General features: G+C 50.3%; 1 protein-coding gene across 2 annotated transcripts; it reads right to left on the reverse strand.

The window, feature by feature from the left end:
- Positions 1-524: 524 nt before the first annotated feature.
- On the reverse strand, positions 525-22,164 carry MYDGF (myeloid derived growth factor). Of its 2 annotated transcripts, XM_037824159.1 has the most exons (6): positions 21,932-22,153; positions 20,677-20,727; positions 8,262-8,323; positions 4,614-4,695; positions 2,447-2,519; positions 525-1,053 (listed from the first exon to the last, which is right to left on the reverse strand). In XM_037824159.1, exons 1-6 carry the CDS (start codon positions 22,109-22,111, stop codon positions 974-976), a joined length of 528 nt encoding a protein of 175 aa, XP_037680087.1. In that variant the 5' UTR covers positions 22,112-22,153; the 3' UTR covers positions 525-973. The 2 variants fall into 2 exon arrangements, with proteins under 2 accessions (XP_037680087.1, XP_037680088.1); XM_037824160.1 differs by lacking the exons at positions 525-1,053; positions 2,447-2,519; positions 4,614-4,695; positions 8,262-8,323 and adding an exon at positions 19,794-20,167 and having other exon boundaries at positions 21,932-22,164.
- Positions 22,165-26,790: the final 4,626 nt, after the last annotated feature.

A 26,790-nucleotide genomic window follows, 5' to 3' on the forward strand; every position in this document is an offset into this window, starting at 1 on the left:
TTCTTCCTGGGGATGACCTTTGTCAGCAGGCGGTGCCCGCTCGCAGCTTAAGGCTGCAGAGGGTTTTGTGTTTGCTTTTTAAAAATATTCTCCGGCCCGTGGCATTCTTCGGCAGAACAGCTACTCTTTGCATTCACGCGCTTTTCACCTCCAAATGGCGAAGGGCTCCTGCACCAGGCGCCGACTCGGACAGGCCCCCGCCCCACTTCCTGCAGACGTCTGCCCTCCCACCCTGGGCCTGCTTATCCTCCCGGGAGTGGGGTCACCGTTGGGCCTCGTGAGTTCAAGGGGTGGGGTCCTCAGAGCCAAGGAAGGGGCCCGGGAGGTGACCTCTGCCCTGCGAGGGAGGCCACGTGTGTCCCGCCTCCCGCGGGGGGCACCAGCAAGCGAGGGGCCTGGCTTCCCTGCTGGGTCCTTTTAAGGGAAGCTCACAGCACCGTGGCTGTCCCCGGGGCTGCGGTGTCACCGCATCCTGCAGGAAGCGAAGCCCGGAGCACAGGCCCCCCAGCGTCCCTGGACTCCGATTTTAACCCTGCCTTGTTTATTTAAATACAAAAGAACATTTAATTTCTTCCAACTCAATTGTGAAAGGAGGCCCTTGGAAGGTGGGCTGTAGGAAAATCGTCCTGGAGGCAGGCGGTGGGCTCTGCTTGGGGGTCACAGGAAAGCAGGACCCGGAGCGCCCAGGAAGACGCACCCCTCCTCGTCCCCGATGCCCTTTCTGGAAAGAAAGGCACGTGGACGGTTCTGCGACCAACACTCCCCTGCGGGAGAGGCAGGAAGGGGTTCCAGCAGGTTCTCTGGGCCCCTTGATTCTGCCTCTGGGCCTTGGGTGCTCTGTGAACCCCTCCAAACAGGGCTGCGTTTGCTGGACAGAAATCGAGGGGCCCCCCTAAAATCCAGAAACGCGCCAGCCTCTCAGGACCCCGGGATCCTTCGGAGATGACGAAAAGCCACCCCGAAGGGCTCCTGGTCACAGCTCACTGCGGGACGCCTTGGCCACCATCACCAGCTTGGAGAGCTCGTTCTTAAACGCCCCGGGCCTGTGCGCCACTGCAAGAGAGGAGACATGGCGTCGGCACCCGGCAGGGGGTCGGGTCCACCGGAGGGGGGGCGGCAGGGAGAGGAACAGGGGGCGACAGGAAGGCCAGGGAAGCTGGGGGGCCGGGGAGGCGCAATGTTCTTTCTGCCCATTTGAGGATGGACTGGCGGAGGAGCCGGACAGCGCATGTGCGCCCCACGCACACCATGAGCACCAGGCGCGCCCGAGCGACGCTGCTCCAGCCACGTCTCGATCGACCACAGCCTCCAGGCCCCGCCCCTCCGCCCGCCCAGGCCCCGCCCCTCCGCCCTGCCCAGGCCCCGCCCCTCTCCCCAAAGCCCCACTCAGGCCCCGCCCCCCTCCCCGAAAGCCCCTCCCAAACGCCTGCCCCTCCTGAGAGCCCGGCCCAGGTCCCACTCCTCCCCCGGAGCTCGTCTCAGCCCTGCCCCCTCCCTAGAGAGCCCCGCCCAGTCCCCGCCCCTCCTCCCCAAAGTCCCTCCCAGCCCCCCTCCTCCTTAAGGGCCCCGCCCAATCCCCGCCCATCCTCCCTAGAGCCCCTCCCAGGCCTCACCCCGCCCCCAGAGCCCATCCCAGACCCTGCCCCTCCTCCCCACAGCCCCTCCTAGGGCCTGGCCCCTCACCTGCCCAGCACCTGCCCATGAGCCCTAAAGCTGTTCATAAGACACAGCAGGGATCTCGCAACCCAGGAGGACCCGGTGCCAACAGAGACAGCCCCCCTCACCCAGCACAGACTGACACCATACCCCCCACGAACCTCTACATCATTTGATGCTTTCTGCCTCAAAGCATCCAGTTCATAAAGAAAAGGGCCCAAGACAGCCACCTTGTGCACACGTCCTACAGGCCCTACCCTGCCCCTTCTCCTGGAGAGACATGCTGGGTGCGCCTCATGGACACAGGCTGGCATGGTGGGCTCTCATGCCTTAAATCCTATAACAGGGATTGGCAAAGTGTGGCCCGTTGCTTGTTTTTGTACAGCCAGTGAGCTAAGGGAGGTTTCCATATGTTTACAATGTTAAAGAAAAAAAAAACATGAAAAGAAAAATAGTACTTGGTGACATATGAAAATGATAGGAAGTTCACATTTCAGCATCCACCAATAAAGTTTTATTGGCACACGGCCATGCCTGCTTGTTTATGGCTGACTCTGGCTGCTTGGCTACAACACCAGGGCCCAGTGGTCACGACAGGACCCGCGTGGCCCGTGGAGCTGAAATGATTTACTCTCTGGTCTTTTATGGAAACAGTGAGCCACCCCAAGGTGCCGGCCTGGTCCATAACCCCAAGACGCCCCCTCAGCAGCCTCCCCATCACTAACTGGCCCCCGAGCCACTGTTTTCCTTGAATGCCCGGGCCCCACCTCCATGGCCCGCTGTTTCGTACCTGTTGTTTTGGTCACTTTGAATTCCTCGCTTTTCAGGGGAACTTCACTCTCTCTCTCCGAAGCAGCTTTGGACTGAAAGGGAACGTGCAGAAGCTTTATTATGGCCGTTCAAATCAGGAAGGAAGACGGCTCAGGTGGCTTCTAGAGGAGCAGACTAAAGCCACGTTCATTCACTGAAGAGGCGAGTGCTATTTTCCTAAGCACAAGAGAAAATCTGATGGAAGCGGCTGGTTAATCTCCTTAAGAGACTGTCGACTAGCTTAAAATTTCAAGCCTCCCGGACAAATCCGAGGGAGAAAGGTATTTAATCCATTTTTCTTTCCATTAATAACCTATGGAGATGGTACAAGCACAGCGGTTTCTTCAATGTCGTTTTTACAAACCTGGGTTATGCCACTTTCGGATCAGCCAAGATGAAAGAGTGTTAATGTAAGAAGGGGCCCTGGAGGGGATTAATCCAGGGGGACTATGGTCAGGGGGATATGGCTGCTTGATGAGGCTTCCGTCCCTGTGACACAGTAATCTGGGTATCACCATGAAGCTATTTTAAAGATGGGATCAGAGTCTGTGATCACTGACTCTGGGTGAGGGGGATGGGCCTAGGCCTTTTGGGTGGGCCTGACTTAATCAGTTGGAAGACCGTCAGAGCAGAGCTGACACTTCCTGGTGGAAGAGGGAATCCCACCTGTGGACGGCAGCTTCAGCCCTTGCCCGAGAGATCCCACTGCCCTATGGACTTGGGCCTTGCTTCACCAGCCCCACTGTCATGTACACAGATTCCTTGCAATCAATCTCTTAATATATATAACTAACTCCTGCTGGTTTTGCATCTCTGGTTGAACCCCAACAAATACGAGTGGTTTTCAAACTGCTTTGGGCCCAAATGCAATGGGCTCTGAGTTGTGGTGTGCCCCGTGCCCCCTGTGTGGGGAGCTGCCCCTCCCCGGTCTGGGCACACTACTCTGGTGGACGTTGCGGGGGTTTGGAGTAGTGGCCGAGGGGCCCTGGGTCCTGTCCCCGGGCTTGGGAGCCGGGTCTCCTGCCTTCTCCTGCAGGTCCACCTCCACCTTCGCCCTCTCTGCTCGTGTCCCAGGAGGCCGAGCGGCCAGCACCGCAAGACAAGGGTGCTGGCAGGAAAATGGTGGCGGGGGGCGGAGAGAGGTCAGGGCATACATTTCCCGGCTGCGGCCCCAGCTGGGTCCCTCTATGGGGTGTACATGGCCCCTGATTAGTTACCCCAACCCCAGCCACACTTGATTGAACTCTCCTCAAACACCCTGCTGGCCTGTGCCGTCAGCTCCTGCCGGGACAGAATCTGTCCTCTGATTGATTTAAAGATGGCACTTTCTTAAGAGTGTGGTCCACTCCGGGGGCTGCTGGGGCTCAGGTGGGGTGGGGGGCTGCCCAGCATGGTGACGCCAGGGCACCTGCACGGAGACTCAGGCACAGTTTCAAACCCTTTGCCCTAAATTGGCGGCTTCATCATCAGCCTCTTTACCATCACTGTCTCCGTCAGCCACTGAGCATGTGCCCCCAGCCTGACACGGTCCCTCATGTTGCACGGCTTTGCTCAGTGACCTGGGAGCCTGTGTTGTCAGCCCTGTTGGCCCGATGAGGAAACTGAGGCCCAGAGGGGAGAGTTAGGGCCCCACAGTGGTATGGACGCAGGCAGCTCATAAGCAGCTCGGTGCCTCAGTTTCCCACACCCTCTGACCAGCTGCTCTCCACTGCTCTGTGCCCGAAATCCTGGCAGTGTCTGAACCCCAGAAACATGCACCCCAGGAGCCCGAAACAGTGAGTCCTGGCACACAAAAAGCCACAGACCCACCCGGCCCGCTGTCCTGGCACCAATTTTCCCAGATGCTAGGTGGGGGCAGGCAGGGAGCATTACAAGGTTCTATTAAACCAAACGCAGATACGGTGTTGGGTATAAAATGCCCCTGTGGCTTTAGGATGAGCCCAAGACTCCCAATACATTTCAAGCCGTGCCACATTCCCCAAGTGACGGAATCTCTCAGAAGGTCTCCGAGAGGGTCTGGCTCTGGTTTTGCCAGCCTTTCCCCAGTGGTCTGAATAGGATGGTCTCGTAGTGTGGCACCTGGACAGCCCCCCCACGCCCCTAGCTGCCCCCCCAGGGGCCAGCCCGAAGTCCAAGCCAGTACTCACATAGGCCATGCCGTACTCGATCTCGGCACCCCGCACTTCCGCCTCAAACTGGGTGAAGTAGAGATAGGACTTCCCCTGGGGTCTGTGGGAAAGGTCAGGCGAGGGGCTGGTTTTAGCACGTGCTGTCCCTGAGATGGAGGGACGGGGTCGCCTCGGCGTCACCCCTTCTCTCCCCTCTGCTGGAATGTTCTGCCGGCTTGCTTCCTTCTGGGTTGTCAGGTGTTCTACGATGGGGTCCCTGTGTCTGGTGACTGAACACTCTCCACTGAGTGCCCATGGCATGTGGGCCTTGCGACGGGTGCCAGGGCTGGGCTACCAGGGGTCAGCTGAGACCGCCCAGGGGGGAAGTACAGGGGTTAACTAGGAAGGGGAGGGGGTGACTTCCCAGGCAGAGGGCCCAGTGTCTGCAGGGACAGCAAGGTGAGTGTGGCCAGAGCAGCGAGCAGCGGAGAGAGGGACAGTCAAGCAGAGAGAAGCTGCTGGAAGGCGACGGTGAGATGATTATGCCTGTGGTTTGAGAAGTCCTGCCGGGCCGCTCGGCGGAAAAGAGACTGGGATGGCGGGGGGCGTGCTGGCTTGGAGCTCTTCTGTACCCCATAAAAGGCCATGTTCTCTTAATCCATCCCTTTGGGGGCCGACCTTTTGGGGGTGGGACCTTTCGCTTAGGTTATTTCCATGGAGACGTGACCCAGCCCATTCAAGGTGGGTTTTGATCCTTTCCTGGAGTGCTTTAAGAGAGCTCACGGACAGAGAGTTAGAAAGAAAACGCCCCAGGAGAAGCAAGAAGGACCCACAGAGAAGCTGAGAGAGAAACGCTCAGAGACATTGGGAGGCAGCCATCGAAACCAGAAGTCGGGACAGAAGGATCCGCAGACACCGGCCTTGTTCCTTCCCTGTGACGGAGGAGCCCCGGATGCCATCAGCCTTTCTTCAGAGAAGGTATCATCCTGTTCATGCCTTAACTGGGACATTTTCACGGCCTCAGAACTGTAAATTTGTAACCTAATAAAATCCCACTGAAAAGGCCAACCCATTCCTGGTATATTGTATCCCAGCAGCTTTAGTGACTGAAACAGGGGGCCTGGGGATAGAGTGGGGCAGTGAGGTCTGTGAGAAGTGGCCACTGGGAGAGCAGCCAAGTGGGAGCACAGCCGGTGGACTTGGGGGTGGGCTGCACACAAGAGTGGGGGGTGCCCCAGCAGGTGCCGCTGGGCCTGGCTCAACGGGGGCTCAGGCAGCGTCTGGGGAGCTGGACCTCTCTCCTGGGGGGACACCAGGTGCTCAGGGCCCTCCGGGGCCAGATGGGTGGGATGAGGGGCTGCAGCCGAGGCCAAGCCCCAGTGTAATCAGCCCGAGCTGGCTCCTGGCCACCACACTGCCAATGGGGTCCTCTCTCGACAGGGGGCTCCTTACCTCTGGCCTCTGCCTGCCACCAATGGGGGGTCCATCCCCAAAACTCCTTGGGTGTAACTGCTGGTTACAGAGACTCCTTCAGCTCTCTGGGTCCTTCACTGCCCTCTCACTGTCTCCCATGGGTGGCTCTGTCTCCCTGGGGAAAGCCCTGGCCCTGGAAGGCGGGCCCACGGCCTGGACTTCTCTTTGGTCTGAACCCAGAGCGCCTGCCCAGTGTCAGTGTGTCCCGACTGCTCCAGGAATATTTACTGGGCTTGGTGCGTTCAGGAGCCACAGGGCCCAGGAGGGAAGGGACAAGAGTCCATGCAGCTCCGTGTCCCCCACCCCAGAGGCTGGCCACACCTTCTCTGGCTCCAGGCTCGGTCATCGAGCTGTGCTCGAGGCACTGGCATGACAAGGAGCAGGACCAGGCGGCCACCTGGCAGGGAGGCCACACCCGTGAGTCACGACCGTGCCGGGGTGACGTGCGGGGAGGGAGGGAGGCACTGAGGGGCCTGGGAGGGGTGGGCAGGGGATGTGCCCCCTGTCCCCAAGCAGAGCCATGGCGCCTGAACCAGGCCACAGATGGACGTCGAGGGGCTGTGGCCTCTGAACTGGGGACAGACACTGTGTGCGTGTTTCTGGGCATTCTGGGGGGAAGGAGTGCACGGCTTTAGCCCGATTCTCAGGTCTCTGACCTGCAGAAGGTAAGAGCCATGATTTTCCTTTGGAGAGAACATTTTGGTGAAAGAACTGCTCAAAAGAAAACACATTCTAGGGTGACTTTTGGGGGGAATGTTGGCTTCCACCAGACCCCTTTGAGGATGTCTTCTTGGGAGACACACTCTCTCTGGGGCCTTCACATTGAGGCTGTGGCCTCCACCCCTGTGCCAACAGGCCACACGAATTCCTGGCTGCTCACGGCCATCCCCTGTCCCTCCTCATGCTCCCTGCTCAGAGCCTCCTCTCTAGGTGCTCCCCACTCAGACCTTCCCCTCTAGGTGCTCCCCCACTGGGATCCTCCTTCCTGGTGCTCCCAGCTGGGACCCTCCTTCCTGGTGCTCCCAGCTGGGACCCTCCCTCCTGATGCTCCCCCACTGGGACCCTCCCTCCTGGTGCTCCCCAACTGGGATCCTCCCTCCTGGTGCTCTCCCAGTAGAATCCTCCCTCCTGGTGCTCCCCCACTGGGACTGTCCCCTCCTGGTGCTCCCCCACTGGGACCCAGCCCATCTTCGCCCAGTTGCCCACGCTGAGCCCAACTGGGGACTCCTCCCCAACTCCCCCCTCCAGCTGCTTCCCCCAACCCAATCCATTTCCCATCGGGGACTGAGGCCTCGATTCTGAGCAGCTCTCAAAACGGGCTGCTCTCCCCCTGCCCCCCAGGGCAGGACCCTCCTGCAGGGATGGACAAGTGCGGCTGCCTCCTCACTGCCTCCACCCACCCCCACAGCCGCTGCCGATCTGAGCACAGCCCATTAGGAGATCACTGGGCCGCAGAAGGAAGGAGGCTCTGATGCAGCGACAACGGGGACGGACCTTGAAGACAAGATGCCGAGTGAAGGAAGTCAGACAGAGAGACAAATACCGCGTGGGCACATTTACGAGAAATGCCCAGGGCAGGCCAACCCATGGAGACGCAGATGGATTAAAGAATGCAGGGGCTGGGAGTGGGATGGGGAATGACTGCTAATGGGCTGGGATTTCTTTTGAGGGTGATGAGAATGTTCTAGAACTAGTGGTGATCGCGGCACAACTCTGTGAACACACCAAACACCCTGAAGTACATACTTGAAAATGGTGTATTTTATGATACATGAATTTCATCTCAATGAAAAAAAAATTGCACACACACACACAAAATTTTCCAGAAAAGCCCTTTGGAGACTTGGAGCAGCCCCAGGCCCGCCCACCACCCACTCCAGCCGTCTCTCCCACTGGGGGCTCCTCTCAGCTTCCTTTCTTTCCCTCTTTCCTGGGCTTCTCCCCGCCTGGAACACTCTCCCTGGGCTTCCCTGCCTCAGTGTCCACGTACGTCCTTGGGGAGCCCTCCCCGATCGCCACACCCCACCAAGGCCCCGGCACAGTGCAGGGCCATGTGTGTGGCGTGTGGTGGACACACCACTGCCTGTGCGCCCCTCCAAGGGGGCAGGACCCGGTCTGTCCTGCCCCCCCTGCCCCCTCATCTCTCCTCGGGGCCAGAAACAGCACTTGGGCGGCTCCAGGGGTGGGGTCTCCCCATGGGAGTCCCCAGCTCACCTCCAGATGGTGCAGGTGAAATGCTGGCCGTCTTCGCTGGTGCCCAGGCTCATCTGCCACTGCTGGGGAGAGAAGAGGAGCACAGGGTCAGCCCCGGAGCCCAGAGCCGCTCTGGCCAAGGCGCTCAGCGAGCTCTGAGCTGATTCCCAGTCCTGCAACACGAGCCCATTTTCCTGTCCCTCACGGCTCACCCTGCTGGGGGGCCCGGCTCACCCACACCCCCCCGTCCCTCTTGGTGGCCTGCGGTTCGGTATCCGTCACTGCTTATGAAGCTCGCCCATCCCGTGTCCTCAATCACGAAACATGAGGCCTCTCCTACAAAATCACCCCAAACGGCCTCCCACAAATGGGGAAATGCAAACAACTCTTACATATATGAAAAGATGTTCACCTTCGCTTATAAAAAAAGAAATGCAAGCTGTGGATGAGAGAGAGGGTCTCAGACACTCCAGGCATTGCTGGTGAGGCTGTAACTAGCCCCACCCCTGGGACCCCACATTGCAAACTCCTGGACTCAAGGATTGGGCAGGGGTGGGTGTGGCTACAAAAGGGCCATGGGGGTGGGGGGCACCGTGGTGAGGCATTTTGCCCCTGCCGAGGCCAATCTCCTGCCTGTGAAACTGACTACAGTTTTGGGGGAAACTGGATAAAGGGCCTGGGGATCTGTCTAAGAAATTTTCTACAACTGCTTGTGAATCTGTAAGGATCTCAAAATGAAAAGGTGAATTACAAAAAAAAAAAAAAAAAAATCGTACCCAGAAATCCCAGTTCTGGGTTGTGACACCACATCCGAACCTACACCTTTGCATGAGGTTAATTCGTGGCAGCACTTTTTATAATTGGATAAGACTGGAAGGGAACCCCTGTCCGTTTGTAAGGAGATGGTTAAATAAACTATATCTGTCACAAGAATTGAGGAAGCACTGTACATGGCATATGGAAAGATCTTTAAGGAAATGCTGTCCCATAAAATAGCATGGAGTGGAGTTGAGACGGCCGAGTGAGATGCTTTGGGGTTCTGTCCCCCCATGGAAGCTTTGATTGACCAGCTAGAACTGGCAGAAATATTTTTCTCAAAGCTCCAGAAAACCAAGGACTGTGGTAACAAGGTGAGCTCGGATTAAGAAAAAAAGGCCACTTGAAAAGGGGCTGGGTCCATTAGATTAAGTGCTGATTTCTCATCAGAAACCATGGGGGCAAGAAAGCAGTTGGTTGATATATTTAAAGTGCTGAGAGAAAACAAATGCCACCCAAAAGGGGCCGGATCTCGTGGGGCCCTGGCTGACCCGTCCTCCATCCCTCTCCAGTTCAGCTCCCAGTGCAGACTCTGGTCCTGGAGCCAAAGGGAGCAGAGTAACCCTCATGCACATTCTGTGAGTATGCACGTCCAGCCCCGTCTCTCTGGTGGCGGTCTGAGGGACTCACCATCCCACAACTTGCCCTGTGTGTGGAAGGAGGCTCACCGAGCTCTCCTGCAGGACATTGTGGGTGAGCAGTCAAATGGTGCTGCCTGGGGCGGGCGACCGCTGGCCATCGGACATACCGTGCTGTGGTCGGGGCAGTGATGAAACTGCTTCCAAGGCCAGAGGGGACATTCAGAACCTTGAAAATACAGGAATTCCCAGGGCCACATCTGCATGCTCAAGACAAGAGTCACCCGCAGAAGGGAGCAGGGAGGCCCCTGTGCTTTGGCCTGGAGCTATTCTGTAAACTCATCGTATAGAAAGCCCTGAAGGAGAACACTCCCTCACGTCAATATGCAAGGACTGGGAAAGGTGTTTGCTTTTTTCCCTTTTTTTTTTTTTTTTTTTTTTTTTTTTTTGTTGTTGTTGTTGTTGCTGTTGTTGCTGTTGTTGATCTTGTTAGCTTCTGGCATTCAAGGAAAGCTCTGTGATAACACTAGCTGGATACAAGCTTAAGGAACAGATGCCTCAGAGGCTAAATTCCAGCAATAACACATTAAAATATCAATCTTAATATCCAGGTTTCAACAAAAGGTTACAAAACATACAAAGAAACAGGAAGCGATGGCCCAGGCAAAGGAGAGGATCAAAACATAAACCACCGATAAGGAGGACCAGACCTGGGACATTTCAGACAAAGACTTCTAAAAAAATGGTCCTAAATATGCCCCAAAAGCTAAAGGAAAACACAAAGAATTAAAGGAAAGCAAGAAAATGACAAATGAACACAAAGAGAATAACAATAGAGAGATGGAAATTATGAAAAGGAGCCCAACAGAGCTGAAGACTGCGGAAAGAGAAATTTAAAATTCCTTAGAGGGGTTCAACAGAACTGGCAGAAGAAAGTATCAGGGAATTTGAAGACAAGACAATTAAAATCATCCACTCCAGTCTGAGGAGCAGAAAGAAAGAAGAAATGTGAACAGAGCCCAAGAGACCTGTGGGACACCATCAAGGGTACTGATACACACACTATGGGAGTCTCAGGAGGAGAAGAGAGAGAGTTGAAAGGAGCAGAGAGAATATTTGGAGAAACAATGGCAGAAACTTCCCAAATTTAATGAAAGACAAGAATCTACACATCCAAGACACTCAACGAACTCCAAATAGGATGAACCCAAACAGACCCACACCTTGGCATATTATAGTCAAACTGTCGAACGCCAAGGATGAAGAGAGAATTCTGGAAGCCACCAGAGAGAAGCACAGTGTCACAAACAAGGGAGCCTCAGTAAGATTAAGTGCTGACTTCTTATCGGAAACCATGGAGGCAAGAAGGCAGTGGGAGGATGTATCTGTAGTGCATAAAGCAAAAAATTGCCATCCAGGAATTCTAGCAAAACTCTTTCAAAAATGAGGGTGAGATTAAGACATTTCCAGATAAGCAAAAGCTGAGGTGACTCCCAGGGGTGTAAATCTCCCTGGCAATGCAGGATATGACTCCCGGGGATGAACATGGACCCGGCATCATGGGATTGAGAACATCTTCTTGACCAAAAGGGGGATGTGAAATGAAACGAAATAAAGCTTCAGAGGCTGAGAGATTTCAAATGGAGCTGAGAGGTCACTCTGGTGGACATTCTTAAACATATAGATAACCCTTTTTAGGTTTTAATGTATTGGAATAGCTAGAAGTAAATACCTGAAACTATCAAACTCCAACCCAGTAGTCTTGACTCTTGAAGACGATTGTATAATGATGTAGATTACAAGGGGTGACAGTGTGATTGGGAAAACCTTGTGGATCGCACCCCCTTTATCCAGTGTATGGATGGATGAGTAGAATAATGGGGACAAAAACTAAATGAAAAATAGGGTGGGATTGAGGGGGGGGTGATTTGGGTGTCCTTTTTACTTTTATTTTTTATTCTTATTCTGTTTCTTTCTGGTGTAAGGAAAATGTTCAAAAATAGATTGGGGTGATGAATGCACAACTATATGATGGTACTGTGAACAGCTGATTGTACACCATGGACAATTGTATGGTGTGTGAATGTATCTCAATGAAACTGAATTAAAAAAAAAAAAAAAGCTGACGGACTTCATCACCACTAGACTAGCCCTACAAGAGATGCTAAAGGGAGTTCTGCAGGTTCAAAGGAAAGGACAACACATAATAGATCGATGCTGCAAGAAGAAATAAAGATCTCTAGTGAGGGTAACGACACGGGTAGATATGAGTGCCAGTACTATGTATTTTTGTACTCATAAAATGTAATGATAAATCAGTGGTTTGGGACCCGTAATGTATAAACATGTAATTTGTGACAAGAACTACATAAAGGTGGGAGGACAGAGGGGTACAGGAACATAGACTGTGTATACCATTTGTGGTAGCTTGGAGCTATGTACCCTAGAAAAGCATGTTCTTAAACTTGATCGATTCCTGTGGATGTGGACCCATTCTAAATGGGAACTTTTGATGAGGTTGCTTTAGTTAGGGTGTGGCCCAACTGACTGGGGATGGGTCTCAATCCTATTACTGAAAGCCTCAAAGGGAAGGCCAAAGACAGAGAGAAAAAGGGAGCAGCCAGAAACTGGAGTCAACAGAACCTGGTAGAGAAGTCAGGAGAGGCCGCCATGTGCATTGTCATGTGATAGAAATGCCAAGGACCACGGCTTGCCGGCAGTCAGTGCCAAACGACACAAGTCTTCTAGCAGAAAGCACCACCTCGATGATGCCTTGATTTGGGATTTCTCCTAGCCAATAAATTCCCACTGTTTAAGCTAACCCATTGTATGCTATTTGCCTGGGCAGCCGGGAAACTAAAACACTATTGGGGTTAAGTTGGTATCAAAACAAATGAGATTGCTATAGACTTAGAATGTTATATTTAAGCCCCATGGTAACTACAAAGAAAAATATGGGGGAATACACAAGCTCAGTTGGCAGGGGTGGGGGACAGGGGAAAGGGGAGTTAATGCATAATGGGTGTATGGTTTTTGTCTGGGGAGATGGGAAAGTTTTAGTAATGGAAGGTGGTGAGGACACCGCAACATTGTGAATGAGATCAATTCCACTGAATGGTGTGCTTGGGAGTGTCGGATGGGAAAGTTCATGCTGTATACACGTCCCACAATAAGAGAAGGAGAAGGAGGAGGAGGAGGGGGAGGAGGATAAAGGCAACTGAAGAGATGACAATTAAATGCATTATATGATTCTGGATGGGATCTAGCAAGGGAGGAGGAAAGGCTCCAAGGGACATTATTGGGACACATGAAAAAATTAGAATATAGACTGAGAGTATTATATCAATGTTAAAAAGTCTTGACCTTGATAACTACACTTAAGGTGGTTACATAAGTGAATATCCTTGTTCTTAAGAAATGTACCTGGCAGTGTTAAAGTGTTTCAAGGAGCATGATGTACTCAACCAACACTCAAGTGTTGAGAAAGAGACTGATAAATAGGTAGATGAATGGATAGATAAGTAGGTAGGTAGGTAGGTAGGTAGGTGGATAGATAGACAGACGGATGGATAGAATGACATGGTAAATGTGCCGAAACGTTAATATTGGTGGATCTGGGGATCCAGGGTAGTGAGAATTATATGCTACAAATTAAGTAAAAAGAAAAGAAGGGAAAACAATGTACTCATGCTTAGTTGTGTAAGAAATGGAAGTCCTGAAAGACACAGGGATGAATAATCATTGAAGGTGGGTGGCAACTGGACGAAGAGAAAGCTCTATAAAGCTTTCTATATTTTTTCTCTTTTTGAACATGAATGCTCTTTAAAAAAATTAAATTTGAAATATTAATTTAAATTTCTAGAATGTTTCCAAGACATGCTGCTACCTGTTTATTCTAATTTTCCTGGCTTCTGATAACATGGCCAAATGATATTAGCAAACCTACCACTGCGTTCCTGGCTGCCTCGGGCATTTTTACGTTTTGCTTGTAAAATGATAGTGTTTACAGTAATCTCCCCAAAGTAATAATGGACTTGGATTACAGGTATCTCCAGTTTAAAGTCAGAGCTTTTTCATTAGCAGAAACATGGCCATTTTTACATTAATTATAACGCGAGTAAGTGGTCATATGGATGTGTTTTGCCTGTGAGCACAAATGTGGGAACCAATTATACCTGCATGACTTGAGATGGCTACAGACGTCCACTGAACTTCTATTTAAAAACAGAGGCCTCTGAGCACCTAGAAACAGTCTGAACCTGTGAAATACATTTGGGCAAGTTTTCCACAGTTCTTGAAAAGTTCTTGGAAATGAGGCAAATATTTAAATCTCCTCTTAAAACATTATGAACGCATGGGGGGATGGAATGTTTTGGGTGTTCTTTTTTACTTTTATTTTTATTCTTATTTTAATTTTGTTTGGAGTAATGAAAACGTTCAAAAATTGATTGTGGTAATGAATGTACAACTGTATGATGGTACTCTGAACAAATGATTGTACACTTTGGATGACTGTATGGTACGTGAATATATCTCAGTAAGATTAAATTTAAAAAAAAATTATGAATGCAAATGAATTTAAAGCCAAGGGTCTCTTAGCCAGAGGCTCGACCTGCCTGGGGATGGTTTTCCCCTTGTCCGATGACCCTCCTCTCGTGACAGTGGCTGAGGGTCAACATGTCCGCCGCGGGGCATCGCAGGGAGTGTCCTTGGGCAGCCTCCTCACCTGAGGCTCTGTCGTCTCATCTGCCAGACAGGGATCACACAACCAGGGGCGATAACAATGTCCTAGGGGCCTTATGGTTACCAGTGGCTGGTGGAGCAGATGACACATAAATGACAGCCACTATTATTTTTTATAAGGGTACAATTAGCACGTAGTGAAATGTGCCCATTTCCATGTACAGATCAGAGAATTCTGACAAATGCACATGGCCACGTATCCACCATTACAACAAGGATGTTGATTGGTTCCATCACCCAAAATATCCCTCAGGTACCTCTGGAGCCCACCACCTTCCTGCAAACTCCTGACAACCGATGATACCACATCAGGCCCCGCAGTTTTGTCTTTGCAAAAACATCATTTAGGTGGAATCATACAGCCTGTTGTCTTCTGAGTCTGTCTGTTTTCACTTAGCATGATGAGTTTGAGACTCACCCATGCTGCTGTATCACTAGCTCATTCATTTCTTAATGGCTTAACTGAGATATAGTTCACATACCACACAATCCACTCTTTTAGTGTATAATTCAGTGTTTTTTAGTATAGTCACAGGGTTGGGCAACCATCATCACTCTGTCTAATTCCAGAATGTTTTCAGCATCCCCAAAAGAAACCCCTTACCCCTTAGCAGTCACCCCCATTCCGTTCCCCTTCCTCCACTAATTCCCTTTCTCTCTCTATGGATTTTCCCATTCTGAACACTTCATATAGTAGGAATCATACAATAGGTGACTTGTTTCATGACCATCATGTCTTCAAGGTTCATCCGTGTTGTAGCATCTATCAGTACTTTACTCCTTTTTATTACTGAATAGTATTCCATTGAATGGATGTACCACATTTTGTTTATTCATTCATCAGTTGATGGACATTTCGGTTGTTTTCAAGTTTGGGCTATTATGAGAAATGTAAGTTTCCATCTCTCTCCAGTAGATAGCTAGGAGTCGGATTGCCAGGTCATATTGTAATTTTGTGTTGAGCCATTTGCAGCAATGCCAACCTGTTTTCCACAGCAGCGGTGTCATTTTACATTCTCATCAGCAGTTTATATGAGTTTTAATTTCTCTATATCCTTGTCAACACTTTTTGTCCATCTTTTTGATTCTAGCCATCCTAGTGGACATGAAGTGGTAGTTCACTGTGGTTTTGCTTTTCATTTCCCTAATGGCTAATGATGTTGAGCATCTTTTCATGTGCTTTTTTGCCATTTGTATATCCTCCTTGGAGAAATGGCCATTAAGTCCTCTGCCCATTTTTAAATTTGGATTGTTGTTTTTTTTTTTTTTGTTATTGAGTTGTAACAGCTCTTTACATATTCTGGATTCTAGTCCCTTATCAATATATGATTTGCAAATATTTTCTCCCATTCTGTGGGGCATCTTTTCACTTTTTTGATAGTGTTCTTTGAAGTACAAGTTTTTAATTTTGATGAAGTCCAGTTTAGGTTCATTCATTTATATTGCTGAGTAGTATTCCAGTATATGGATGCACCACGTTTGGTTTATCCACTTCCTTGTTGAAAGACATTTGGGTTGTCTCAGTTTTTGGCAACCATGACTAAAGCTGTTACAAACATTCGTGCATGGATTTTTTTGTGGATATATGGTTTAATTCCCTAAGGCGAATACCTACTGGTGGGATTGTTGGTCATAGAGGAGATGTACATTTAACTATGAGGAACTGCCAAGCTGGTTTTCAACGTGGCCGCACCATTTTGCATTTGCCAGCACTGAGAGCCGCTGTTATGAATATCCCTGGCCTACTGGCACGTGACACCGACTGGCCTCTCAGGGGCCCATCCTCGGACTCCTCCTGGGGGTTTGCACTGGAGACCTTTGTTACTTCTCTACTGACAGAGCCTTAAAACATGCCTGGTCCCCAAAAGGACATTACTGGGACATGAGAAAAAAAATTAGAAGATAGACTGTAAGTGTCTTACCAATGTTAAATTTACTGAACTTGATAACTGTACTTAAGGTGATTGCTTAAGTGAATATCTTTGTTCTTAAGAAAGGTACGTGGATGTATTAAGTGTTCAAGGAGCACGATTCATACAACCTTCTCTCAAATGTTTAGAAAATATAGATGGATGGATGGATGGATGGATGGATGGATGGACGGACAGATGGACAGGTGGGTGGGTGGGGGGATGGATGGATGGATAGAGAGACAGCTGTATAGATGGAGAATGATACGGCAGATCTGGCAAAATATTAGAAGCTGGTGGATCTGGGTAACCTGCCTGTGTTTCTGCAGAAGTGGGTGCACAGGCCTACCCACCAACCTCTGTCTCAGTCACCCCGTTTCTTTGAGGTATCCCCTCACCCCTATCCCATATGCCATGCAGCATCTGAGTTTGCGGGGGCTGCCATAACAACTACTGCAGATTGATTGACTTAAACAATGGGAATTTAATGTATCCTAGTTTTGGAGGCTGGGGGTTCAAAAGCAAGGCGTCAACAAGATCATGCCTTCTCCAATCTGGGATGTCCTGGGGGTCGCTGGCTGCCAACCCATGACTCGGTCTCTGCCTCTGACACATGGCATTTGTGTGTCCAAATTCTCTCTGTTGGTAAGGACTCCAGTCATATTGGATGACGGCCCACCCGGATTCAGTGTGGCCTCACCTTAAACTAATACCATTCTCAAAGACGCTACTTACAATTGGTCTCACATCCCCAGGACTGGGGGTCAGCATTTGAACATGTCTTTGTGGGAGGATGTGATTCAACCACAACAAGCAAATCCTGCAGGTGAAAATATCTCAGACACTGCCCCCTAAATCTGCTGAGAATATGCTCAGCCGTCTGCCCATGATGTGGTGTCAGGCAAGCAGACAAAAGCGTAATTATTTTATTATGCCTATGGCTACAGATTCAGTCCCATGGATTCTGGTTACCAGCCATGCTGAATGGCTGTGGGGTGCACCTCATGCGGCACCGCCAGCCCCCCGTGGTTGTCATGATTGTTAGTCAGAGCCGCTTTGGACCAAGTCTGTACAGAATGTGTCTCCTTTTCTTTCAGGTGACTGCCTTCAGGAAGAATCCCCTTGTCCCAAAGAAAAGGATCGAGCGTATGATGGGTTTTACAGCTTGTGACCCAACGGCTGTCCCAAGGGGAGGGCCCAGCCCTGGTCACTGCAGCTGACACCCTGACACTGGAGTAGACTGACCATCTCGAGAAGTCTCACCAGGGAGGTGCGTTTGCTTTTCACGAGTGGCGGGTGATGCTGGGCATTTCCCAGCCCATTTCCCAGCTAGTCTGATTGTGTTGTCTGCTAAATGGATTGTCTCCACAACAAAGAGGCGTCCAGAGAGCTGCACATGAAAGAGGAAGTAACCAGACTAATTCTCGAGGGCGGCGCTGGACCAAAGAGCTTGGGCTCGTTATCAGGAAGAACGTCCCACCACTTGGCACCGTCCAACAATGGAGCAGAAGCTTGGGACAAGTGCTGCAGCCTGGCAGCGACCCAGGGAAGGGTGGGGAATTGCGAGACGTGCACCGTGTGGCATCAGGTGGAGGGTTGTGCAAAGGCAACAACCAGCCCCAGCAGAGGTGCAACCCCCTGGGGTGCCTCCTGAGCCACTGGGAAGGTGTGTCTGCCACAGTTCATTTACCACATTTTGTTAAAAGAGTGAAGTCGGGGATCCTTCACATTTATTTACAAATTGGGTAGACCTAAAATAATAAAGGTGGATTTACAGCACTCTTGCATAGCAATTCTCACCTGGGGACAATTCTGTCCCCCTGCTTCCCCAGGGGACACTTGGCAATGTCTGAGGACATTTTTGGTTGCCATGACTGGGGGCAGAGGTCGAGTGGATGGAGGTCAGGGAGGCTGTCGACACCCTACAAGGCACAGGATGGCTCCTAGCCCAGAGAACGATCTAGTCCTCATGCTATAGTCGAGAAACCTGTTCTTGACCATTTCAACCTATTTTCCCGAGCAGGAGAGGAGGAGGTGGACTCTTAACCCTTCTGGGAACAGGTACTACCCCGAGCGTGGCTGCCAGGGTTAGGCAAGTGAGGGGCAAATGCTTTCGGGGTTCCCCAGTATTCCGGTTTGCTAATGTTGCTGTTTTGCAAAACACCAGAAATGGATTGGCTTTTATAAAGGGGGCTTATTTGGTTACACAGTTACAGTCTTAAAGTCATAAAGTGTCCAAGGTAAGACATCAACAACAGGATACCTTCACCGGAGGATGGCCATTAGTGTCCGGAAAACCTCTGTTAGCCGGCAAGGCACGTGGCTGGTGTCTTCTTCCTTTGCTCCTGGGTTGTGTTTCAAAATGGCGTTCTCCAAATTGTCAGCTTTCAACGGCTGTCTTCAAAATGTCTCTGTAAGCTGCAGCTCCTCTTCAAAATGTCACTCTCAGTTGCTCTGAGTCCGTCTGTCTGTGAATTCCTTTATATGACTCCAGTGATCCAAATAACACTCACCCTGAATGGGCGGGTAACACCTCCATAGAAATTATCCAAGCAAACGTTTCACTCACATTTGATTGAGTCATATCTCCATGGAAACACTCAATCAAAGGATTTCAATCTAATCGACACTAATACATCTGCCTCCACAAAACTGCATCAAAGAACATGGTGTTTTGGGGGACATAATACATTCAAACCAGCACACCCAGGTAGCCTCCTAATCTCTAAAACTCTAGGTTGTTAGAGGACATGATAATTGTGGACTGTTCCAGAACTATAGTAGCATTTCTCAAAGTCTGGGTGTCGGGGAGGAGAACATGATTTGGGATGCAAAAGGTATTTTTAGAAGGGAAATTAGTAACACTGATTTCCATAGCGATAATTTTGCCTTTTCAATTTTTCTTTCATTCTTTCTCCTAATCGCAAGGAGAAAGTCTCAGTTTTGTGCCTTCTCTCTTAGGCTTGCTGCTCTCCCTTCAGAAAAAACCCAGCCGTAGATCTAGCTAGAGTTTACTGACAGTGCTTCATTCACAGAATGTTGATCTGTAATGGAGATTTTCTACTTACAGGCTGTATTAGTTTTCTGTTGCTGCATGTAGTTGTTTCCGGGGGCTTCCTTAACAAATCACCTCAAGCTTGGTACGTTATGACCGAAATTAATTCTCTCCCGGTTCAGGACAGAAGTCCAAAATGCAGGGGTTAGTGGGGCTGCACTCCCTTGGAAAGTTCCAGAAGAGAATCCCTCTAGGCCTATGCCAACCTCTGGGGCTCCAGGTATTCTCTGGCTCGTGGCTGCCATGCTCCAATCTGTCCCTCTGTCTTCACATGGCCTTCTCTTCTAAGTAGCTTTCTCTCTTCTGTTCAACAAACCCCCTCCCCGTGTGTCTCTTCTACGGACATTTGTCATTGGATTCAGGGCCCACCTGCTTAACCCACGATGGTCTCTTCATCTCAGACCCTTCACGGATCCAGGAATTAGGACGTGTGCAAACCTTTTTTGGGGACCCCCATTCGAGCCACTACACCGCGTAACAAATCAACACAAATTCAGCAGTTTAAAACAATGCACATTTATTTGCTCACCATTCTGTGCATCAGAAGTCTGGGCATGATGTAACTGGATTCTCTGCTCAGAAGCTCACAAGGCTAAAATCAAGGTGCTTCCCAGGCTGTGTTGTCATCTAGAGTTTGGGGTCCTCGTTCAAGTGTACGTGGCTGTGGCAGGATTCAGTAACTTGTGGTTGTAGGACGCCAGGGGCTGCCCTCAGCTCCGAGAGGCCACCCACACTCCTGGCTGTGTGGCCCCCTCGAAGCCAGCAGTGGTACAGTGCCTCCTTCTTGCACTTTTGAACCTCTCTTGCTTCCTCTTCTGACACCAGCTGGAGAAAACAGCCAGCAAGGACACGGGGACCTCCATCTTACAACCTCAAGGAACTGAATTCTGCCAACCATCTGAATGAGCTTGGAAGGGGCTCCAGGTAAGAGCCCAGTCTGGCCGACAGCTTGATTTTGGCTTTATAAAGAACCCAGTCGAGCCCACACATACTTCTGACCTACAGAACCATATGACGATAAATGGGTGTCATGTGAAGCTGTTACATTTGTGGTGATTTGCTAGGTAGCAGAGAAAACGAACCCAACAGCCTCTAATAGAGGATCCTGGGAGTAGCAGATTCTACTCTCCCATTCCTCCTCTGCCCCGACATTTGCTGGCAGTGTGGAATGAGGGGAATCTGTCACCATGATTTAAATTGAACCCTCTCTCTTTTATTGGAGCAGGAATGGTTCAAGGAGTGTGAGCTAACGCACGTACGTTCCCCTGGAGACTGTCACCGTCTAATAATGGATACATGTCTAGGAACTAAACCACAAGTTTTGAACAACTCACCTCATTGGTCCCTCCTTGAGAGGCGTAGGTGAACACACAAGTGTATCTGTCCTAAAGAATGGAAGAGGGAAAAAGAAAGATTTGGCAGGGGGTAATGCTTACTGCCGACTGTTCAGCTCCAGGATTCTTATCTAAGATCCAGAAGCAAGTCGGTATGGGCAGATGAGATTTTCCCCTCCGAGCACTGTAGAAGAAGGGGGCAAGCTCCCTCCATCCACTGTTCGTGGAGGTCAGCCCCGAAAGCCCTTCCAGTGGCTCAGATCCCAGCTCGCCTCTCTACCAGTGAGCCCCTGGGTCAGGGGAAACAACCCATGTGCTATCTGGTGGTGAAAAACAGGAAGGGGAAGTCATCCCCCAGCACCCACCCCTCTAGGAGCAGGGGCTGTGGAAGCAGGGGCACATGGGGTCTCATCTCTTCTCTCCTGTGGGCCCTGGGCAGGTGAAAACCTCTCTGAGCCTCTGTTTCCTCATCTGTAAAATGGGCCTAACATCTAAAGCACTCGGCAATGCCTAGCTATGGATCCCGTTGGTACAGGCAGGGAAACAAGCTGAGAGAGGGAGGGACTTCCTCCGACAAGCTGGGGACAGTGCTGAGCTAGACCCTGCTGCTGCCTCCAGGTAAGCTCCTCCCCTGAAGGTTCGGCCTCACCCCTCCATAAAAATGGTGGGGACCTTGTGCAAGAGGGACCCCCCTCAGCCTCCAGGCTTGTAGTCTGTCTTCCTGCCATCTCCTATGGCTCCCCTTTCCCTACCTCTGGTACGCCCTGGGGTTCGCCTGGCCCCCCAGGGTTTGGGGGACAGGGCTGGCTAGACATTCTGGGCAGGTGAGGGGTGACCCCATGCCTTGGAGATGCCCCTGTGGGTGAGACAGGGACTGAGGCGGGTGGCCCCAGCTTGTCAAAAATCTCCAGATTTCCGGGAGCCCCATCTTTTTACTAGGGTTTGCCCACCCCCACCCCATTCCATCCCCTGACAGCCCGCGCCCCCTCCTGAGGCCCCGCCCCGATGTCCGCGCCCCCGCCTCAGGCCCCGCCCCGGCGTCCCGCGTCCCCCAGTCAGGCCCCGCCCCGATGCCTCGCGCCCCAGCCTCAGGCCCCGCCCCGATGCCCGAGCCCCCTCCTCAGGCCCCGCCCCGATGCCCGAGACCCCTCCTCAGGCCCCGCCCCGACGCCCCGCGTCCCCCAGTGAGGCCCCGCCCCTGACGGTCTGCGCCCCCTCTTCCCGCTCAAATCCCCCGGACGGCGGTGGCACCTACCCCCGGGCCCACGCTCTGGGAGAACGAGTGCACGACGCCCCCGGGCCTCACGTCAAACGCCACCGTCGTGGGCTCGGACACCGCCTCCGCCGGCCTCAGGGCCGCGGCCGCCAGGAGCAGCCCGACCCACAAGCCGGCGCCGCCGCCGCCGCCGGTCCTCTTCCCGCTGGGCGCCGCCATCTTGGGATCGGGTGCGTCGGGTCCGAGCGGCGTACGGGGCGCGGCGAGGGACACGTGGGGCGTTCGCAGGAGGCCACGTCGGCCTTGGCGGGGACCACGTGACCCTGCGCCGCCCCGCCCCCCGGCCTTCCTGGGCCGCCAGCCTGGGGGCGGGGCTTAGGAGGGGCGGTCCAGGTCGGGGGACCCTGCAGGGCTGGGAAGCCCAGGGAGGGCCCGTTGGTGGCTCTGGAAGTCTTTGGACTCGGGGTCCAGTAATCTCCTCATGCTTGCCATATGGCTGACTCTACATCCTTCCACAGTTACTGAATGTAGAAGGAATGAGGAAAACAGACCTCGTAATTGCTGCAGGCAGTCCTTGGATGGGTGCTAAAAATTAGTGGGGGGAATTATGATGAAAAACAGGATGGTTGCATGGTCTCAAAGTATTTCCCTCCAGGATGCTTATTAATTGCAAAGAGGGAAATTGGTTATTTACAGTGATAATGATCAAAAGTGGTGATTCACTGTCTGATGTGCTCAAACGACCAATTCCTGAGACACCAGGTGTCAAAGAGAGGATGAGTTTATTGCTAAGCAGAAGCTGGAGATCAGATGGCCTGTCGGCCTAAAAATCTGTCTCCCTGAACTGTAGTAACTGATGGGTTTATAGCATCAAAAGATGAGCAGGTTTTAGGATAATGAGTACAATGGCTTGAGATGATGAAGTTAGAGAAGATGTAATTATTGAGCATGTGCATATAGATTACATGCTTAGTCATAGAATATATGTAAGGAAATGGCTGTCTTAATATGATGATGGGTGTGATTTTTAGTATTATAAGCTACTGTGCTTATCAGGCAGGCCAATTTTGGTTAGATCCAGCTTTGTCTAGTAAGTTAGTTTAGGAAGTGGGATGGGTTAGTTATGGGCTGACTTAAGTTCCTTCATTAATAAACATTAGGGACTGTTTTTTGTGATCATAAGACTCAAAAGTTGAAAAACAGGAGAGGGGGTACAAGTGGGGCCAGTCACAATGTTTTTACAATAACAAGATAAAGGTTATGTAGTTATACAATCATTATCAGCAATCGAGGCAGCTGGGTTACAGTTCAACAATTTCAGGTATTTCCTTCTGGCTATTCTAATATACTAGAAAGTAAGAAAAAATATCTATAAAAAGATCCAGTAATTCCTAACTTCCCAGTTACAACAGTGGAGCGGCCCAGCAGACACCACCTTATTCCAGTGATCAAAGTTAACATCACTTGTAAGGAGGCAGCAACATCACAGACCCATCGATGAGATACACTGAAGATCAATCATCAGTTCAGTGGGATTCTTGCCAAAAATGCATAACTTCAATCTTATCATGAACAGCCATCAGACAAACCCAAACGGAGGGACATTCCACAAAATAAAGAAGCAGGGCTCTTCAAAAGTCATAAGACAAAGACTGAGAAACCACTGTAAATTGAGATGAGATAACTAAATGGAAAGTGGTAGCCTGGACTGGATCCTGGATCCGAAAAAGGACATTAGTGGGATAACCAGTGAAACCCTAATAAGGTCTGTAGATGAGCTAATAGGATTGTGTTGATGTTAATTTTCTCACTTCAATAACCAGGTTTAGACCATGGTTATGTAAGATGTGGAATATTAGGGGAAGCTGACTGAAGGGTGTTGGGGAACTTGGTATTTCTGCAATTTTTCTGTGAGTCTAAAATTATTAAAAAGAAAAAAGGTCCAAAAAAATTCCTACTTCAAGGAAAGATTAAATGAGGGAATGTTGGTGAAATTCCTAGCATCAGACTTGGCCCAAGGAAAAATCTCTAAAACTAGCTGTTACTGTCATTAGACTCTGTGTTATTTTCATTTTCTAGCTGCTAAAACAAATATCATACAGTGGGTTGGCTTAAATAATGGTAATTTAATTTAATGGTAATTTAATTTTTGCAGTTATGGGAGGTCCAAAATTGAGGTGTCAGCAAGGTGATGCTTTCTCTCCAACAACTGTGGCGTTCTAAGACTGGCTGCTGGAGATCCTTGGTCCTTGGCTTTTCCATCACAAGGCAATGCACATGGCTACATCTTCTCTTTCTCTTTTGGGTTCCATTGACTTACAGCTCTTGGCTGCTCCCCATGACTTCTCTCTCCATTTGACTCTCACTCTATTTATAGAGGTCTCCAGTAATCCAGATTAAAGTCCAACCTGATTCAATGGGGCCACACCTTAAATGAAGTACCCTCTTGAAGAGATCTTATTTACGTTGGGCCCACACCCATCAGAAGGTGGACCAGGGCAAAGAACATGCCCAAATGGGGATACACAATTCATTCCACATCAGACAGTGATAATATCAGTTATGAAATCCCATGTTTCATTGCAGCATTATCCACAAGACCCAAAAGGTGAAAGCAACCCAAATGCCCATTAGCAGATGAATGGATAAATGGAATATGGTATATCCCTATGTTTTGGTTTGCTAAAGCTGCCAGAATGCAATGTACCAGAAACAGATTGGCTTTTACAATGGGGGTTTATTAGTTCACAAATTTACAGTTCTAAGGCCATGAAAATGTTCCAATTAAGGCATCAACAGAAAGATACCTTCTCTGAAGAAAGGCTGATGGCTTCTGGGGTTCCTCTGTCACATGGGAAGGCACATGGCTGGCTCTGCTGATCCTTCTCTCCTGGGTTTAGCTTCTGGTTTCCATGGCTTTCTCCAAAATGTCTCTTCCTTTTATTCTCTTGTAAAGGTTCAAGACCCACGTTGAATTGGCTGGGTCACATCTCCTTGGAAACAACCTAATCAGAATGTCCCACCCACAATAGGTCTGCCGCCACAAGAGTGGATTAAAAGAACATAGGCTTTTCTGGGGTACAAAACAGGTTCAAACCAGCACATTCTACCCTCTGGACCCCCAAAAGACATTTTTCCATATGCAAAATATATTCATCCCATCACAATATCACAAAAGCCTTAAATCATTTCAGTACAATATTAAGTACCAAATCTTATCAAAATCAGTTACAGGCATGTTCTATCCTAAGGCAAAATTCCCCTCTGGCTGTGGACCTGTGGAACTTAGAACAAGTTATCTGCTTCCAATATACAAAGAAGGGACAGTCATAGGATAAATGTTCCCATCTCCATAGGGAGAAATTGCTAGGAAAACAGGGGTAAAAGTTCCCAAACCATTCTGAAAACCTGCAGGACAAACTCCATTAGATTTCAAATTCTGAGAGTCATGTACAAAACGATGTCTTATCCTCGGGGCTTGAGAAAGCAGCAGTCCCACCCTCTCCAAGGGCTTATGCAGGGGCCCTGCTCTCTCCAAACACTGGGGTGAGGGTTCCAACACTTCCAAGCTTTGGGGAGACCACCTTGTTCTCAGCTCTACCCTCTTCAGGCATCAGGGTGGCACCCAGACTCTCTACCATCTCTGGGGCACCTCTGAAGCCCCTTAGAACAGTGGGGTGGTAGCCAGGATCTCCCCAATTCCCAGGGAATGTGCTCCACTCTCTCTGAAGCCTGGGGCAGCCAAGCTCCCCTTGATTCCCCAGTCATCTGAGAGCCCTGAGGTGATGACACTCTTTCTGAACAATGGGGAGGAAGGCTGACCCTCTGCAAACCTGGGGGCAAACTCACCCTCTCCACATGCATGGTGGATCCACTCTCCTGGCCCAAGGTTTCTTGGCTCCAGAGGTTGGCTTCCCTGGTTCTGCCTTTGAAGTTATTTTTCCTTCAGTCTGTCCCCTCTTTGCCCCTTTAATCCAGGCTGGCAGTGGTTCTGTTTATACCGACCTCACAAAAAAAACTTGTTGGTTTGGCATGCAGCATACAGGGATCCCAACCATCAGACAATAGGACTTTCCACAAATCCTTCTGGATAACTCCATTTCTAATCCTGGCTTGTACTGAAATGGCCAACTGTTTCCATGTTTGGGTAATTCCTCATGTGGGGCTCTGTTCTCTGGGGTCTCAATTTCTGTAAGCCCAGAATTTTCCAGACCATCAGTTTCTGGTTTCTTAGTGCCCAAGAGTTCAGTTCTCAGCTTATCCCCTTCCTTTCTGATTTTACAATAAGCTGCAAGGAGAAGCCAGGCTGCATTTTCCACATTTAGTTTGGAAATCTCTTCAGATAAGTATCCCAGCTCATCGCTTTTGAATTCTCCCTTCCAACCAACACCAGTACTCCATTTTCCCAACTTCTCTGCCACTTTAAAACAAGGATAGCCTTTCTTCCAGCTGGCAATGACACCTTCAGCATTTCTATCTAAGGCCTCATTGGAAGAACATTTAGCATCCATATTTCTACCAACAGTCTCTTCAAAGCAATCTAAGCCTTTCCTATCAAGCTCCTCACAGTTCTTCTGGAATCTTTCACTTATCCATTTTATAAAGCTGTTCCAGCATTTTTGCTATTTGCAAACTCAGCAGCACCCCACTTCTATGGTACCAAAATTTGTTTCAGTTTGTTAAAGTGGCTGGAATGCAATATAACAGAAATGGATTGGTTTTTACAATGGGGGTTTATTAGTTCACAAACTTACTGTTTGAAGGCCATGAAAATGCCCCAATTAAGGCATCAACAGGATGATACCTTCTCTGAAGAAAGGCCGATGGATCCGGGGTTCCACTGTCACATGGGAAAGCACATGGTACACCATACCATGGAATATTTTTCAGCCTAAGCA

Source organism: Choloepus didactylus (assembly GCF_015220235.1).
Source record: "Choloepus didactylus isolate mChoDid1 chromosome 25 unlocalized genomic scaffold, mChoDid1.pri SUPER_25_unloc1, whole genome shotgun sequence".
NCBI lineage: Eukaryota > Metazoa > Chordata > Mammalia > Pilosa > Megalonychidae > Choloepus > Choloepus didactylus.

Bases quoted from the DNA above. Each gene is read 5' to 3' on its own strand.
- MYDGF (XM_037824159.1), bottom strand. From the start codon at position 22,111: ATGGCGGCGCCCAGCGGGAAGAGGACCGGCGGCGGCGGCGGCGCCGGC. The intron at 2,520-4,613 runs GTGAGTACTGGC...GTTCCCTTTCAG, and splicing joins TCGAGTACGGCATGGCCTAT to TCCAAAGCTGCTTCGGAGAG. The intron at 1,054-2,446 runs GTACGAAACAGC...CCTCTCTTGCAG, and splicing joins CAAAGTGACCAAAACAACAG to TGGCGCACAGGCCCGGGGCG.